At 36.0% G+C, this 19,463-nt stretch overlaps 1 protein-coding gene across 2 annotated transcripts in view; it reads right to left on the bottom strand.

Annotated features, from left to right (window-relative positions):
* polk (polymerase (DNA directed) kappa) overlaps positions 1-19,463 on the bottom strand; it is a 109,400-nt gene that overhangs the window by 82,721 nt on the left and 7,216 nt on the right. For both annotated transcript variants that reach the window (XM_028805690.2, XM_051929509.1), the window contains exons 2-3: positions 7,306-7,505; positions 3,785-3,904 (exon numbers count right to left, since the gene is read on the bottom strand). In XM_028805690.2, the coding sequence (XP_028661523.2) occupies positions 3,785-3,904; positions 7,306-7,437 (252 nt within the window). In that variant the 5' untranslated portion in view covers positions 7,438-7,505. The remainder of the gene's footprint in view (positions 1-3,784; positions 3,905-7,305; positions 7,506-19,463) is intronic.

Raw genomic sequence — 19,463 nt, 5'->3', positions numbered from 1 at the left:
TAAATGTATGATATTCCAACACTCTGCACATTTAGAATCCTAAGATTTATACTTGATATCACTTTCAAGATGAAATACATTAAAGTATGTATGTTACACTTTACAGATAAATCGTTAATTTCGTTTAAATAATGAATACTCTTAATAATTACACACATGGGGGTGGCAGAGCAGTAGCACTGCTGTTTTGCAGGGAGTCAAGTCGCTGGTATTCTCTGCCTGGAGTTTGCATGTTTTCCTTCTGGGTTTCCTCAGTGTGCTCCAGTTTCCTTCCAAAGATATGCAGATTTGAGGACACTAAAATGACGCTAGTGTATGTGAGTGCTTGTATTCACCTTGCGATGAGCTGATGCCTGCCCAGGGATTGTTTCAGCCTCGTGCCCAATGCTTGCTGGAATGGACAAATCCCTGGATTGATGGATTTAATCATTAAACATCCTTTTCAGAGATATTGCGGTAAGGTGTCTTCCGAAGTTAATGGGTGTTCCAGGCAATTCACAACACAGCGAAGCCAAACCTGTTCTCACCGTAATGATATCTTGCACTGCCACCTTGTGGATTCCTCCAGATTTCCGTAAAGTACGCGCGCAAGTATAAACAGTAAAACGCTTGCATACCAGGAGCATCCGCTGCAGCGTGCGTTGCGTGAAGTTTAAACCCGGCCTTAGGCAGCACAAGTTTAGAAGTTAAATGTTTCAACCTTCTACAGATTAAAACAAGACTCAAAAGGTAAGACTTCTTAAATTAAGTAATCTTTCAGTTTGCTATTTGGTTGGTTATACCTTTAATAATTAGGTCTATGTTTCAGTAAAGAAGTTGACAAAACCTAGGTTCAAACTATCAATGCACATAGTGTGTCATCATTTGGACTGAATTTTGTAATGCAAGCAGCAGTAACATGCATACAATTCTACATACTAGAGGAAAGCATTATTTTATGAACCTTTAATGATGTTTTGTTACTGTTTTGAGAGACTCAACAGGGGATTATGGAGCAATAAACAAACACCCCACACAATTGGGTTTAATTTTAAGCGTTGTGTGTTGCTATTCATTTATATTTCTTTCCATTTTGATTGTTTAACCAAGTAAATGTATGAAAGTTTGTTGTACTGTCACATCCTCTGTGCTATTTCTTTGCTTTGGTGTACTTATCACCCCAATACACTGTGTGATAGCAAAGATATTTCTATCTATTTCTCACGCCTCAGGCGTACAACATTACCCAACTCCCACCAAGAGAACGTGCCAGTACTGCATTAGTGCAAGTCTCAACTAGATGACAATGAGGATGCTGAGGCCCCGAATATAAACTTGCCAAAAGTAACATTATAGATATATTCTAATAATTATGCTTCCTTTGAAATATTTTTATTTTCAAATTTAACAAAATTATCAAATATTTTTGCATCCCTAGTTATTCTATAAACTTGGACAGTATTAACAATCAAAACGTTCGAAAAAAAAAAGAGCTCTGTGTGCTTTTATCAATTGTGTTCACTTCTGCAAAAGACCAATGAGTCTGTTATTGAGGAAGCACAGCATAAAAGTAGTAGTTTTCTATTTCAGAAAATGTGTCTTCCATGTTTCTTGTATATTTATTGTAACAAAAAAAAAAACCTCATGTATATGTAACAAAATATATGTTTATCTTGAAGACCTATATATTATTGCACAAAAGAAGATATCATTGAGGCTACATATTAAACAAAAAAACTACACGCAATCATCATGTAACAAGTCAAGTCTGCAGATGCATATTGCTTTACCTCATAAATCTTCTGGACAATACCCAATAGCACAGTCAATAACTTTCCGCCATTACATATTACTTAACACTATGACTAGACTACAGTACATCCTATATAATAGGAGTCAAATACATTATTTTTTTTAATCAGCATACACAAAATAAAAAAATAAGTTGTCAAAAGTTTGTTTGATTAGAGTATCAAATTGAAGAGCTCAGTTCCAAAATCAGCTAAGATAAATTTTGGAGATAAATAGGAAAATCTGGGTCCGTAAGCAGATTTTGAAACTAAATCCGTAAAACTATAGCGCTACACTGTTGCAATTAGCAGGTTTTGAAGCTCAAACATATTTTCGGCGCATGACCAACTGCATGAAAAGTCACAATCATGTGTTCACTAAATTTTACCAAAAGGTGTAATTAGCAGATTTTGGAACTCACATCTTCAATTATGTCATAATACAAAAAGCAGCTTTTGAATAACACAAACATACAGCCTTATCACTAAAACCAGGTATGTCTTAAAGTAATGTAGTATGCTGTCAGACCCTTCTTCAGCTTGTGCTGTAGCCTCAACCAATTGTAAATGCATGGTTCTGTTATTTATTCATTTCTTTTGGGTGAGTTCAATTGTGGATGGATGGGAGGATTTATTAGGACTGATATGATTTTTGATTAACATCAACTACAAATATTCATCAATTTTTCACACTTCACAAGCTTTCTGACTTGAAAGTATAGGTAGAATTTAGAAAAATAGATAGATTTTTTTCATTTCACAATGCTTAGTGCCTCTCTCATTGAAAGCTGTGATATCAAAATACTATTGTCTGTGACATTACATAAAATTTGCAGACTTAAACTCATAGTAAAATCAACTAGAAACTAACCCACTGTTCTGGAGAAAAGCAAAAAAAGAAACAGCTAAATTTGTATTAAGAGTCGGTTTTGTCTCATTTATTTTTGCTCAGCCTTTCATGTGAGATGCAAGCAGTTATCCCAATTCTAGAATCGGTCTTATCATCAATAGTTTTTATTATGTTTCTTAAAATAAGTGTGGTTCAGTAATCCAACTCAAACCTTATTAAATTTTCAGTTAAGTGAAACTGATAGTTCCATAACAAAACTCTATTGCCCGCATTGCATTATACTGGTGTGGGGCATTTTCTCTTTCCTCTATATTATATGACCCCAGTGCAAGATTATCTTCAATTTTATATACAATGTTCAAGAAGCATCGCCATGCAATATCGGACTATAGAAAAAAAATTATCTACTATGTGAACAATTATACTATTTAATGAATAATTTGCTTTTTAAGAATGTTTATCTTTTTTTTTTATTTGAAGACTGATTTTAAGAAAAAGCATATTAAAGTTACATCAAATTAAAAACTTTTAATGGAATGAAAAACAGAAGCAAATGATTTATTCAAAAACTAAGTTTGTGACTCCAGTATCTGTAAAAGTATTGCTAAAGTAATTTAAAACTATGAAATGAGAAAATCTTACCATTTAATAAGTAAGAAATAGATAAGTATGCACCAGCTAGGCAAAATAGTTGTTCTCATCTTCGTATGCATTAACATTCAAACAGCATTCTTATGGCAGTTACATTTAAATTTAATTAATATTTAAAAAAGACAATCAAATTTAGAGATTTTTTGATTTAAGGAGACTAGACCAAAATTAACCACTCTACCTTAAATGGTCAGCGGTACAGCACACAATTGATAATATTTTGTATTCTAGTAAAACTAATTTCAGCTTGAAAACTTTTAAGCTGCTGTCACCTTTATCTTCTTGGTAATGGAATATGAACACTGATCTAGCTGAAGAGAACCTGCAGTAAACACAGTACAGTATGCAAGTTTAGAGGGAAGGGATACAAACCACGTAATGGAAGACAGTCACGGTTAATCTCCGAGTTAGGACAATCATGGGGCCAAATTCTGCATTGTTACAGTGTCATTACGACCTCTTCTTCACAATATACTGTATTTAAAAAAATATTTCTTAGCTAGTTCCAACTTACCAGTAACTGAGCTTTTCTTAATTGCTGCACTGTGATCAGCTCTTTTTGTTGCATCATCTTCTCAATCCTTTGATTTACTTGCTGCTCCTTCTTTAATTCGTTCTCATAAAACTTTGAACCCTAGAAATTTAAGAAACAAGCTACTGATTAGGCTACCTTAATGTTAAGTTACACAAAAGAATAATTAATTTACAGAAGAAATATGCATGTGCACGGAAAAAAAGGACACTGTGTAAAGGAATTATTCAGTAAATGCCACTGTCCTCACTGCTTAGAGTGCAATAACTTCCTGTATTCTCCAGAATCATATTTCAGCTCCTTGCACACAATTCAAAATTAGATTTGATCACATAAACCTTTATTAATACCAAAGGGAAACTCAGTTCAAAGAAATCAAACATAGCAAAGTGTTTTTTCTACAGTGCTTACTCTTATTGAATCCTGTATTACAAAAAATAATCTACAGGTGCTGGTCATAAAATTAGAATATCATGACAAAGTTGATTTATTTCAGTAATTCCATTCAAAAAGTGAAACTTGTATATTAGATTCATTCATTACACACAGACTGATGTATTTCAAATGTTTATTTCTTTTAATGTTGATGATTATAACTGACAACTAATGAAAGTCCCAAATTCAGTATCTCGGAAAATTAGAATATCAATTAAGACCAATGCAAAAAAAAGGATTTAGAAATGTTGGCCAACTGAAAGTTATGAACATGAAAAGTATGAGCATGTACAGCACTCAATATTTAGTTGGGGCTCCTTTGGCCTGGATTACTGCAGCAATGCGGCGTTGCATGGAGTCGATCAGTCTGTGGCACTGCTCAGGAATTACTGAAATAAATCAACTTTGTCATGATATTCTAACTTTATGACCAGCACCTGTATAAACCTAGCTTTCAGGACTCTGCTGTATCTTACTTGTTGAACATTCATCCGGCTTTGTGTTATTCATTCTCTGAGATTACCTTGCAATATGGAATATATTTATGCGAGTATTTTTCTAAATATTAAGACTCAAAATGAAGATCCACCTCTTTACTCCCCCTTCCAAAAAGTAAAACCTGTTTTTTTTTTTTATTACTATTCAGTCCTATTACATTCTCTACAGAAGAGTACGTAAGAGTTGTACAGGATATGTATGAGAGAAGTGTGACAGTGATGAGGCCTGCAATAGGAGGTGGGATTACATCAGGGATCAGCTCTGAGCCCTTTCTTATTTGCAATGGTGATGGACAGGTTGACAGATAAGATTAGACAGGAGTCCACGTGGACTATGATGTTTTCTGATGACATTGTAATCTGTAGCGAGAGTAGGGAGCAGGTAGAGTAGACCCTGGAGAGGTGGAAACATGTCCTAGAGAGGAGAGGAATGAAGGTCAGTAGGAACAAGACGGAATATATGTGTGCAAATGAGAGGAAGGTTAGAGGTGTGGTGAAGATGCAGGGGTTGGCAAAGGTGGATGAGTTTAAATACCTGGGATCAACAGTACAGAGTAACAGGAAGTGTGGAAGAGTGGTGAAGAAGAGAGTACAGGCAGGGTGAAGTGGGTGGAGAAGAGTGTCAGAAGAGATTTGTGACAGACGGGTATAAGCAAGAGTGAAAGGGAAGGTCATCAGGACGGTTGTGGGGCCAGCTATGTTATATGGGTTGGAGACGGTGGCACTGACCAGAAAGCAGGAGACAGAGCTGGAAGTAGCAGAGTTAAAGATGTTAAGATTTGCATTTGGTGTGACGAAGTTGGACAGGATTAGAGAAAGACAGAGAGGCAAGATTGTGTTGGTTTAGACAAGTGCAGTGGAGAGATGCTAGATATATTGGGAAAAGGATGCCAAGGATGGAAATGCCAGATAAGAAGAAAAGAGTATGGCCTAAGAGAAAGTTCCCAGATGTGGTGAGAGAAAGTGGATGTGGTGGGTGTAACAGAGCAAGATACAGAGGATAGGAGTACAGTGGAACCTCGGGTCACGACCGTAATTCATTCCAAAACTCTGGTCGTAACCCGATTTGGTCGTAACCCAAAGTAATTTCCCCCATAGGATTGTATGTAAATACAATTAATCCGTTCCAGACAGTACGAAATGTATGTAAATATATTTTTTTTAAAGATTTTTAAGGACAAAAAATAGTTAATTACACCATAAAATGCACAGCGTAATAGTAAACTAAATGTAAAAACATTGAATAACACTGAGAAAATCTTGAACAGAGCAAAGTAACATTGTAGGAATTCACGCTATAGGCTTACGAACTGCTCACTGTAAACACTTTTTTTTTTTAAATGAGTTTTAAGCACAGGGAAAAACATGAACATTTGAAAAATCCGTAATTTAGTAAACAACCAAGAAAAGTAACATTGCAACAATGCACCCTACGAACCAATCGCTGTAAACAGAAGTGAAGCAGAGGTTAAAATCCAATAGAAAAAAGTCTTCATTAAATACAACGAGGTTAAAACAATGCTCGAATCAGTCTGTTTAAAAACAGCCTTATGCAGCCAGCCATCGCCCCCCAACCCCCCCCCCCCCCCCCCCCCCCCCCCCGCACAGGGAATGCACACAGAGACTGAACACGTGCGGAAATCATCTGTGTGTATGAACCAGAAGGGAAACTGGCTTGTTCATCACCTGAGTGTGTGGTCGTGAACAGATGCAAAAGTTTGGCGAACTTTTTGGTCCTAACCCGAATTTGTACATGGTCCAAGACATTCGTGACCCGAGGTTCCACTGTATATGGAAAAAGATGATCTACTATGGTGACCCCTAATGAGAACAGCCGAAAGATAAAGAAGAAGAAGAAGAAGAAGAAGAAGAAGAAGATTCAGTCCTATTACATTCCATATGTGTTTCCATATTATCTTCTCCAACCATGTGTGCATTTGTAAATATACATAATGCTGATTTCTGAACCTAACCATAGATTATATTTTTTTTTGAAAGATTGCATTTGCTTATTAACTTCTACACTCAGCAATACCAAGTTCCCAACAACCATGAACTGGGTACACCTGTTAGAAAATAGATGGTTGGACAGCCAACTGTAGCCATCTTCATAACATTATGAGGATTAATATGAAACCGCCGTTTCTCTACCATGGCTATGTGTATGGTGATGTATTAAAAACCATTAATCTCGCCACTCTGTAAATGTGTTTTTCTGACAATTGTTGGTTCACATCATCAAACTCTCAAAGCATGCAGAAAAATGTCATTTTATTTTTCACCTAATTTCATAATGGCATAAAAGTGTCAATAATGAACACATCCTCTTTTTTGAATCTTGAAAGGACAGTGGGATTTTCCCATTTGGGATTGGATTTTAAAACATGGGAAGGGCTCTTTAAAGAATAGGTGGGACACCTGCAGTTCCATGCCAAAATTCAAGCCCTGACAAAACAACTTTTTTCAGGTCTATTTACCCTTTTTCTAATCCCTTTTTAAGGTGGCAAACTAAAATAAAACAAAACAAATTTTTGAAAATTAGATTATAATTGACATATCTATCATACTTACTTTTGAAGCTTCTAATATTATTCTGTTGATCTTCTCTTTATCTAATCCTTCCATTCCAGCCTTGTTATCATTGACAGCCATCCATGGCTGAAAACCTCCACCAGTGGAGGCGGTCTGAACATTGTTTTCCATGACTGAGTCGTAATTTACGTCTTTTGAAAGAAGTACTTCCTTGTTACATCATTCTATGTCTTCTTTCCCTGTAAGAAAAAAAACTGCCTTTCAATCCAAATTTGTTATATCTAGCACACTTCATTGGAAATAGAAACTTATCAGCAAGATCTAAATATAACTTTAAAACTGACATATTGTCACTTTTCTACCGCAACTGAAGCATTTGAAATGATGAATCATGACCTGGTTAAGAAGCAATAAAAAAAAACAAATGCAAAAGTAAAATTTCTGAAAAACGTAAATATAGAACGGCAATTGACTAAAGATCCCTATAAGTAGAAAAGTGTAGATCAGATATCTTCTGGAAAAGTATTAATTAAAACAATTTTGAATAGAACAATGTTTAAGATTTATCTGCTACCTTGTAAGCTCTGAAATTATACTCTCAAGAGTACCTTTAACAACAATTCACCTAATGAAAAAGTCAACATGTTCTTCATATGGTTACCTATTTAATGTGTTTTAATTGATTATAGATTTGGGTTTTTTGTATTGAAATACATTAAAGTTAAAAATAGTTTAAAAAGAAATTAAACAAGATGTGAATAGAAGGTCCACCCTTTTCTATTTCAAACCATTTCCAAATACCATAACAAATCTTTTTTTAAGAAATTGGATTGAATCATAGCCTCATTTATTTGTAATTCTAAACATCCGCGCATCTTCTAAACATCCACACAACTTTTATTTTATTACTGGGTGGCAAATATATAGGCCATAAAGACCTAGGGCTTCACGTATACACGGTGCATACGCACAAAAATGTTGCATATGCCCGTTTCCACGCTCACTTCGAGATGTATATAAACTAAACTTGCAGTAAAGCCACGCACATTTTCATGGCAGCCTCACACTGTGCGTACTTGAGTTTCCGTTTGGTTTTGCAAACTGCCAGTACTAATCGTCAAAGCAGTGCTACAGTTTCTGTGGTCTGCTTTTCTTTTTTAGATTCACATTTATGATGTGGGTTTTATCAAATACACAGAAATTAATTAAAAATTGTTTACAAATTTAATTCACTTGATTATAATCAATCTGTAACAATATAATGGTGCACGGAATGGCCAAACTATTCCAACTACCATGGCTGATTTAGCATTGTTAGAAGACATCGCAAATGGAAGAATTAGAAGACAGCACATATTTATAGATGATGATGATGACTGGCTTCTAAGTGGATTTCGATTTCCAAAAGCTATCCTCTTGGTGCTGTGTGCTGAATTGGCACTGGCTTTACAAAAGCAGACTTTGGCGAACTGTGCTCTGCCTGCTTCTTTGCAGTTCAGTCCACTCTCGTGTTTTTAGCTATTGGAGCTTTTCAACGTGAACTTGCTGACCAATGGGGTATTTCTCAGTCATCTCTGAGTCGCACCATGCCAGCTGTATAGGATGGTATTATCTGCTTGTCATTCAGATATATAAGATTTCTTTACACTGTGGTTGAACTGGGAAACATCAAAGAGCAATTCACAGCAACGTCCAGTTTTCCAAATGTAATCGGAGCGGTCAGCTGCACACACATTGCTATTGCAACGGCACTGGACAAGTTACATAAGCCAAATTCTCGCTCAGAGGATCTGTTTAAACCTTTTTAAAAACATGGCAGGATCTAATCATTAACATTTTAGAATAAACTTCTATATCGGGGGGGGGAAAAGGGTACTCTTCCATCCTTGCTGCTTCAAAGACTTGCTTTGTTGGCTGGCTCTCCTCCCTTTCTTTTGGGTGGGAGTTGAATTTTGGTTTTGTTAAGTTTGATTTGATTGTATGGATTGTTATCTGCTTTTAATTAAAATTAATAAAATAAAGTTTTATGGTTGTGGAACAGTCAGTCATAAGAACAAATATTGTAACATAACAAATAGTATGTTCTTTTTATTTATTGATTTATTACTTTTTCCTAAGATATGGTATTGTCAACTATTCTGAGAAGACTTGGAAGCAAGGATTTTGTTGTACAACTTACAGTCGTCTATATACTTTGCACATGGGACAATTACATGGCTTAGGAGAAAGTTGTACCACGTACCTACTAAAGTCATATACTTCACAACCAGTGTCTCACACAATATTTAAGGTGCTATACAGCTCCAAGACAAGTATAAGTACATTAACCTTCAGCAGATTAGGAAGCCCTGTAAGTAAAATAATACTACATAATGCACTAATTAGGGGAGGAGTTATCAAGTACTGCACTACATTATAGGCAGTCTGCCTTTTACATAGTTCATTATGTAGCATAGTTTGGGATGAACATAACATATAGCAGAAGGCAGACTAGTTTGACTGAATGCTGTAAACAAGTTTGACAATGCACAAAGGGAGCTGTAACTAGAGGACACGCTGCTTTAGAACTTGCTTTGAGCACATTGTTTTTTGAGAAGGCTTAAACCAGGGGTCCTCAACTTCAGTTCTGGGTACCCACTGTGACTATTTTTGTTCCAACCAGCTTCTGTGTTTAATTTGACTCCTAGGTTAATTAAGTGCACTGTTATTGCCCAAATTCTGCTACTTTTGGAAACAATATTGAAATTAGAAAACTAAGTTTGGTAAAAAAAAAACAAAAAAAACAATTAATTATATATATATATATATATATATATATATATATATATATATACACATTATATATATTAAAATGTACTGTACTAAGCTGTTATATGGGAATAATGTATTTTTTTCTTTTTAACAATATTTTCATTCTATTTTTCTTGGTGTTCTAATTGTTCAATCCTTTATTTACTAATTACAGTACTTGGTTTTTAATTGTCATTATTAAGATACAACGAAGGGAATAAACTACACAGTGAAAGGACAAAATATAATTCAATTGAATCTCTAGCAAAAACAGAAATATTTCTAAATGTCTTATAAATATAAAAATCATGCCTCTGTGCTTTCTTAATGTAGAATAAGAGAAGAGAAAAAAATACCAGCTAATTAATTGAGATCAGTGTTATCAGTTGTCACTGATTATGAATTTGGCTGAAGCAAAAACCGGAAGCAACAGTGAGCCTGCGGGACTAACTTTGACAACCCCTGGCTTAAACAACCATTACTGAAGATGTATAACACACATATACAGTATAAATATATATTTATGCGTAGTAACATAGTCCAATCCACAAAGGAGAAATACATGTACATTTGTAATTTATTCACCATGCACTACAGAATATAATAGGCTATCAGATTACGTTTAATTCACATGGAAACATAACTCATTTCCTGTAAAAAGCGTAAAATGCTAGAAAAAAAATCTAAATTTGTATATAACCAAAGATTAACTTGCATTTAAGCAGTTGATTTTCTTTATGTCTTTGAAGCATCTTTTTTTAGATGTGGTGATAACTGAACTGCAAAAAATAAAATATCAATTATCTAAAGCTACACTAGATTTTGCTTAAAAAAAAAAAATATATATATATATATATATATATATATAATAAAAATGAAAAATCCCATAAACAACTTAAATGATGTAGTGGTGGATGGCAAGATCTTATGTTTTAATAATTTAGCGTAGGATTTTATTTTGGACAGTCAATGATAAATGGAAAAAAAAAAAAAAAAAACATCTCATGACCAAAAAAAAAAACAAACAAAAAAGCAAGCATTATTTAGAAGTTCACTCTGTGGGTCACTCCCAAGACAGAAAAGGGTGTCATTTTCTCTTTTGAAAAATTTACATGATATCTTAAGGTTCTCTTTTGCTTAAATGTATAGCTGTGAGAGAGGGACTGGCATTAAACATTATCCAATGTCACAAGGCTCTCTTGCTTGCTATTAAGGTAATGAAAGCCTGACAGAGCTATTACTGATCGTGTTACACAGTAACAGTTAAAAATAAACAAGCAATTAATTTGACTGGCTGCTTAGTAACAATTTAAAGTTTTATTTCATCTTAACAAAGACATGGCAAGTTTACAATACAAAGACGTCAGAGATATTCAGTGCCGAGTAGACTGGAAATTTGATTCTGGGTTACTCTCTTTGTGATGCACTGCCCTAATTTTCCTGTGCCACAAATACTTTTGTCCATATTGGTGGTAAAGTCTTCCTCAGTTCACTTTGGACAGAGACAAGCTTCGCTGAGAAAAGCTTGACTCTTTCCAGCTCCCAGCTTGACTGCAATGTAGTAGTTTTCGACAAGAATGTTGTCATTAAGGTTCTCATACTGAAGTGCAGCTTCTTACTTACCCATGGTCAGGTTGCACAAATGACAGAGCGGCACAGCAGTTAAGTTGACTCTGCGTCCGTATTTTTCTTGAGTCTGTTGTTTTAGCTGAGAAGGCACTGTGTGTTTCCTAAAGTCAATGTAAAAAAAAAATGCAAAGACCACTTTGTTGTTCAATAGTTAGGCATTTTCGCCAGTTACACAGCAATTGTCCAAGTTTACCCAGTTTAGGTGGTTGCCCCTAAAACCTTCTCTTGCACTCTCCTTGGAAATGGGCATTCTTGGTTTGAGACCCATTCTTTTCAATATTCAACACCTTCAAACCATGTGTTTTTCATCTCCTCTTTGGACATTATCTCTTCCAAATTAATCTTAATTTACCTTTTCATACAGCTATCCTCTCCCATTCACTCCACATGCTCAAACCACCTTAGTCTGTTTCTCCTCAACACAAGCACAACACATGTCCTTCAGATCAAGTCTTTTATCTCAGCATTTGTCTTCTTCATACTTCACAACACTCCACACATGTACCTAATCATTCTCCTTTCTGTTTTTTCCAAGTTTATTTCATGTTTCACCTTTATTGGCCATATGTCAAAGACACAGAGCATACTACTCCTCACATGGCTTTCATAAGCTTTTTCTCTATAATGCCTGAGAAGATTCTTTAGAAGTCAGAATGGGTGAAGCACCCAAAATTTCTCCACCACACCTCTTACACTACTGTGCCTGTATCTCCATTTGCATTCAACATGTCACTCAAGCAGCAGATTTCCCCATTCTCTCCAAAACAGCTCCACTACTGAAATCTAAGTTTACATTTATTATATCAGCACTCTGTACCTCTTTGAAAAACTCTACAAATAAAGGTCACACACTCGATGCATGCTCCCACGGAAATTCAGACTTGCTTCATGTTTCAAAGCATTAAAAGCTGGAGAATATCTGGAGAAAGTGGATGATTTGAAACAATAACAAAATTAATTTTATTTTGGAATAAATATGGAATAGCTCATTTCACCACCGTTGTAGGCAATTATGTGTGAAAACAGTGCACTGTGTACAATGTATGCCTTGTGCCCAGTGTTGCCATAAAGACATCCATTCCCAGCGACCCTGAATTGGATAAACTGGCTATAAAATGGATGGATGATTGGATGGGCATCTGTAGCCATGTTCATTACAATTAGAGGATAAACACAAAGCCTCCATTCATTTATCAGGTCAATGTATGGTGCTTTATTAAAACATAATAAATCTTGCTATCGTTTCAACTAACTAATTCAAACGCACAATACTAAAAGTTAAAACAACTGTAACTGACAGCTGATTGATAATACTGAGTTGTCAAAGCAAGCACATACCAGACATTTGTTTCCAAAAAATTTCATAAACAGACAATAATGTCAATAATCAAAGTGTTTTTTGTCTTGAAAATTCAGTGGGATTGTCCCCCTTTATTAAGTTAAACCATGTAGGATTTCTGAATAGTAGGAATGAACTTGAATTTATACACACATAGAGAGTATCTAAGGTTATACTAGGAATATTGTAAACTACTTTAGCTTTAAAGCAAGAGATCTTTTCAATTTAAATATCCAGAGACGGACTTAAAAAACAAGATGTTATTGAAGGTCAATAAAACAATACCTTATACATAACCAAGATTTTGATAGAATATTCTGATTACATAGAGAGAGAAAGGAAAATGGATTTTCAGGATAACTAAGTTGAAAAATATAATTAAAAAAGCAAACATAATCACTTAACAACAATCTGTCTACACTGATTTGTTAACATTTAATTGCTGCCCGGTCAAGCCTTTCAGACTTTGAACCTTTTCTTCTACCCAAAACATGAGGAAACTGCAAAAATCCAAAACCTAGGTCACAGAAAAGAAACTGCCCATGTTCATTGTGTACAAACAGTTCTTCAGATGAAGTGCTGACTTCCTGTGTTTTACCAGCTGTTTATTTTAAAGAGTTAAATTATCGAAAGTCAAGCTAAGTGCCGTTTGTCTCTGATGTTTTAGTATCTCATTTTCAGGTTTTTAAGATTCTGAATTAGTAACAGTCTGCAAAATAAAATAACCTCTAAATTAAGATCTCTCCTGGATATAGAAAAATAACACGAAGTACAAATAGCCAGAACAAAAACAGAACACTTTGGCTCCCTGAGTCCACCTAAATATATACTGAACGTGTCTTCATTTGCTCACTTGCCACACACAGTACAATGGAACCCGAAGCAATATCTCCTCATAGGATTGTATGTAAATACAATTAATCCGTTCTGGACCATACGAGCGGAATGTAAATATATATATATATATATATATATTTTTTTTTTTTTTAAAGATTTTTTAAGCACAAAAATAGTTAATTATACCATAGAATGCACAGTGTAATAGTAAACTAAATGTAAAAACATTGAATTACACTGAGAAAACCTTGAACAGAGAAAACTAACATTTCAAGAGGTCACGCTAATAGCCTTACGAACTGATCGTTGTAAACACTTTTTTTTTTTTTTTTTAATGAGTTTTAAGCACAGGGGGAAAAAAAAGGAGCATTTGAACAAATCCAAACTTTATTTAAAAACCAACCATAAACAACCAAGAAAGTAACATTTCAGGAGTTCACGCTAATACGAAACGATCGCTGTAAACACTTTTTTTAATGAGCTTTAAGCACAGGGAAAAAAATGAACATTTGAAAAATCCATAATTTATACAAAAACTAACCATAAACAATCAAGTAAACTAACCTTGCATGAGTCGAGTTCTGGCATGAAGGAAGTGAGGACGAACTAGGTGGAAAGGAGATTACAGTTTTGAGTTAAAGTCCCTCTGTGCGATGCACGTCTGACCGAGAACAATGTACTGTACAGGTACAGGGAGAGACTGAACGCGTGGGTAAATCACCAGCGCGTACAAACCGGAAGGGAAACGAAATAGAGCACAAAGAGTTCACAGCGAATGCACAGGGAGAGACTGAACACGAAATCAGCGGCACGTACGAACTGGAAGGGAAACTGGCTTGTTCGTCACCCGAGTGTGTGGTCGTGAACAGATGCAAAAGTTTGGTGAACTTTTTGGTTGTAACCCGATTTGTACGTGTTCAGAGATGTTCATGACCTGAGGTTCCACTGTATCTATCACACTGAAGCATTCCCCTTCTCATCCTCTCTCTCTTTTTTCTCTCGTACTCCAACTCTCTTAACATCCTGCCCTGACTTAAATGTCTCACACACTCTCCTCCTGAGCTGTCACTTTATCAGATTCTGGGTATGTGACATCACAAATAAAAATTCCCAGGGTCACCTTTGGCCACCTCTGACATTACACCTCCTCTATCATGAGGCTCAACATAGTCCAATGATTTCTCTTCTAAAAGAGTGTGTCTTCTAGCTGACACTGTTGACACCTCCTCAATTGCCTCACTCTCTTTATGTCACAGGGCCAGGAATCACTGCCTACTACTGCCCTACGCATGCACCACATACTTCTATAGAGAACGTAATTTTTCCACAGGCATGCATATGCCTCTCTCGTTGCATTTCAAAAATATGTTGCATACATATAGTATGAGTTGAACTGTCCCTTTGCAGCATGTGCAGGATGTTTCTTGCCGCCAATGTCTGTGTATCTCTCTCCTGTCAACAGAAATCTCTTCTGCCCTGTACCATCAACAGTTCTGTCCCTGCCAACCTCCCCCAAACCACTTATATAAATGAGGGACATTTCTTATACAGTAAATAATTATTTCGAGTATTTGTTTCACTCAAGTCAGCTACCTTGTTTCCTGAAATCCTGTGACTGGCCAGAAGCCAAAGCATTCAGTTTTCTTTAGAAATTACAGCCTGGGAGGAAATGGAGTTACAATACGTTTTATTGTTAGGAAGTGACTTCAGCATAAACAGCCGTAAGCCACCTCAACAAGAAAATATTGTAATCTACTAGAAGTAAGTCCCTTGTTTAATTACATATGCTTAAATCAGATAAATATTAAAAGGTTATAAAATTCATGTTCACTCATTAGTGCAACCCACAGTAAATGGCAAAATCTAAAATCTAATGCAACACCTGGGTGGGTCACCATGTATCGTGCTGTGCATCCATCACCATTATGAAATCTGCTATTGAAAACATAGCTGTAGCCTGTGTGATAATAAAGGAAATTTAATCCTCAGGTTTTTTTTACTTTGACTTAGACATATCATGATTTTCTGAAAAAGAAACAGCAAGAAAGCAGTTACTTATTTAATATTAAAATTGAAAAATGTAAATTAATAATCTGAATTTGAAATTTAAAACCATAACAGAAAGTCATATTTACATGACTCATTTGCACTCTTGTTGAAACTCTTGTTTTGCTTGTTAAAATGCAAGCAAAAATGTGAATGGACTTCTGGTGATTTTGCAATGACACCACTAATGTCATGCAGGCTGCAACATCAATGCATTTTGAGAGATAAACGGTTACATCTCCAGGGTAACAAAACATGGTAAGTAATAGGAAGTTGTATGTGGCTTTGAGCAAGTCATGAAAGCTAAGAAAATATTGGTCATTTACTAAGAAAAACAGCAGCCGACAACAGTTTAATACATATTTTCATCTCAACAATGCAATTAATAGCACAATATAAAGTAAACAATAAATGTTTGAATGATAAAAGTTCTAAGAGAAACAATGCTTATAATGTTTGGGACAAACACACATTTTTCCTTGAATTACCACTTTGCTTCACAGTTTAGAATTACAAATTAAACAATTCAGATGTGACTAAAGTGCACATTGCAGACTTTAGTTTAAGGGGATTTATCACAGTTTGTAGAAATTACAATACTTTTTATACACAGTCCCCCATTTCAGGGAACCATAATGTTTGGGATAATTGGTGTCACAGGTGTTTGTTATTACTCAAATGTGTTTCATTGCTTAATTAGCGCAGGGTTAAGATATCTAAGCTTGCTTCTACCTACAGACATGAGGTCAAGAGCTGTGCCAATGAAAGTCAAAGAAGTCATTATGAGGCTAAAAAAATAAAAATAAAACCATGTGAGACATTGATAAAATCTTAGGATTACCTAAATCAACTGTTAGGAATATCATTAAGAAGAAAGAACACACAAATGAGTTAAGTAATAGCAAAGGGACTGGAAAGCAAAGAAATCACTCCACTGCCGATGACAAAAGAATCCTTAATATGTTAAAGAAAACACCCCAAATGTCTGTCCAACAGATCAGAAACAGTCTTCAGGAGGCAGATGTGTGTGTGTCAGAGACAACTATCCACAGAAGATTTCATGAACAGAAACACAGAGACCACACTGCAAGATGCAAACCACTAGTTAGCCACAAAAATAGGATGGCGAGATTAGTTTGCAAAAAAATATGTTAAAGACAGCCTGCTGATTTCTGGAAAAAAAGACTTGTCGCCAGAGGAGACAAAGATGAACCTGCATCAGAGTGATGGCAAGAGCAAAAAGTAAAGATGAAAAGGAACTATCCAAGATTGAAAGCATACCACCTCACCAGTTAAACAAGGTGGTTGGGGCTTGGGAATGTATAGCTGCCACAGGTACTGGCACACTTATTTTCACTGATGATGGAACTGCTGACTGCAGCGGCATAATGAATACTGAGGTGTATAGAAACATTTTTTCTGCTCAAATTCCGGTAAATGCCTCCAAACTCATTGGACAACGATTCATCCAATTATAAGATAATGATCATGAATGACCAAGGCAGTTACCCTATTTAAATCCAATTAAGCAGGCCTTCCATACGCTGAAGAGAAAACGTAACGGGTCACACCCTTGAAACATTCAGGAGGTGAAGATGGCTGCATTAGAGGCTTGGTGGAGGCTGCATTAGAGGCTTGGTGGAGCATCACCACAGATGATACTCAGCACCTGGTGATGTCTATGAATTGCAAACTTCAAGCAGTCATTGTGTGCAAGGGATACGCAACAAAGGACTGAATTCTTTAATGCCACAAGTGAGAATTAAGGTGATTTGTGTTAACAATAATGCCAAAAGAGGCATCACTCATATATTAATTACATTAGCCATAAGAAAATGTGTTCTTATAGAAGGGAAAAAAAAATCACATTTGATCATCAGGACTATAGCATGCAAATAATAAATCAGTTTAAAATTATCAAATGTGAATAGATGGTCCCTGCTACATTTATACTTAGTGTCAAACATTATTTCACTCCAAAGGATCAGGACTGCATTCACGGTGTCTTTCCCAAGAGCTAATGTTCAAGGTTTTACACAGCAATCCACTGTTACTAAATAGTTTACCATGGGTAAGTGATCAGTTAATTCTTGCTTTAGCAAGACCAACATATCACTGTTATCACCCTTTCTTGTGCACTTTGCTTTCTTTAAGTAAGGCTGGAGACCATTACAGGCCATCTAATAGCACTTAGGCTTGGTACTGGAATTCTACTTGAAGTAGAGGACTGCTAAAGCATACAGTTAGGTCCATAAATATTTGGACAGAGACAACTTTTTTTTAATTTTGGTTCTGTACATTACCACAATGAATTTTAAATTAAACAACTCAGATGCAGTTGAAGTGCAGACTTTCATCTTTAATTCAGTGGGGTGAACAAAATGATTGGATAAAAATGTGAGGCAACTAAAGCATTTTTTGAACACAGTCCCTTCATTTCAGGGGCTCAAAAGTAATTGGACAAATTAAATAACTGGAAATAAAATGTTCATTTCTAATACTTGGTTGAAAACCCTTTGCTGGCAATGACAGCCTGAAGTCTTGAACTCATGGACATCACCAGATGCTGGGTTTCCTCCTTTTTAATGCTCTGCCAGGCCTTTACTATAGCGGCTTTCAGTTGCTGTTTGTTTGTGGGCCTTTCTGTCCAAAGTTTAGTCTTCAACAAGTGAAATGCATGCTCAATTAGGTTAAGATCAGGTGACTGACTTGGCCATTCAAGAATTTTCCACTTCTTTGCTTTAATAAACTCCTGGGTTGCTTTGGCTGTATATTTTGGGTCATTGTCCATCTGTATCATGAAACGCCGCCCAATCAATTTGACTGCATTTAGCTGGATTTGAGCAGACAGTATGTCTCTGAACACCTCGGAATTCATTCGGCTGCTTCTGTCCTGTGTCACATCATCAATAAACATGAGTGTCCTAGTGCCACGGGCAGCCATGCATGCCCAAGCCATCACACTGCCTCCACCGTGTTTTACAGATGATGTGGTATGCTTTGGATAATGAGCTGTTCCACGCCTTCTCCATACTTTTTTCTTGCCATCATTCTGGTAGAGGTTGATCTTGGTTTCATCTGTCCAAAGAATGTTTTTCCAGAACTGTGCTGGCTTTTTTAGATGTTCTTTAGCAAAGTCCAATCTAGCCTTTCTATTCTTGAGGCTTATGAGTGGCTTGCACCTTGCAGTGCACCCTCTGTATTTACTTTCATGCAGTCTTCTCTTTATGGTAGACTTGGATATCGATACGCCTACCCCCTGGAGAGTGTTGTTCACTTGGTTGACTGTTGTGAAGGGGTTTCTCTTCACCATGGAAATGATTCTGCGATCATCCACCACTGTTGTCTTCCGTGGACGTCCAGGTCTTTTTGCGTTGCCGAGTTCACCAGAGCTTGCTTTCTTTCTCAGGATGTACCAAACTGTAGATTTTGCCACTCGTAATATTGTAGCAATTTCTCGGATGGGCTTTTTCTGTTTTGGCAGCTTAAGGATGGCTTCTCTCACCTGCATGGAGAGCTCCTTTGACCGCATGTTGTCTGTTCACAGCAAAATCTT

The sequence above is a fragment of the Erpetoichthys calabaricus genome, chromosome 7 (assembly GCF_900747795.2).
Source record: "Erpetoichthys calabaricus chromosome 7, fErpCal1.3, whole genome shotgun sequence".
NCBI classification, from domain to species: Eukaryota; Metazoa; Chordata; class Cladistia; order Polypteriformes; family Polypteridae; genus Erpetoichthys; species Erpetoichthys calabaricus.
This window is presented reverse-complemented; position numbering and strand designations above follow the sequence as displayed.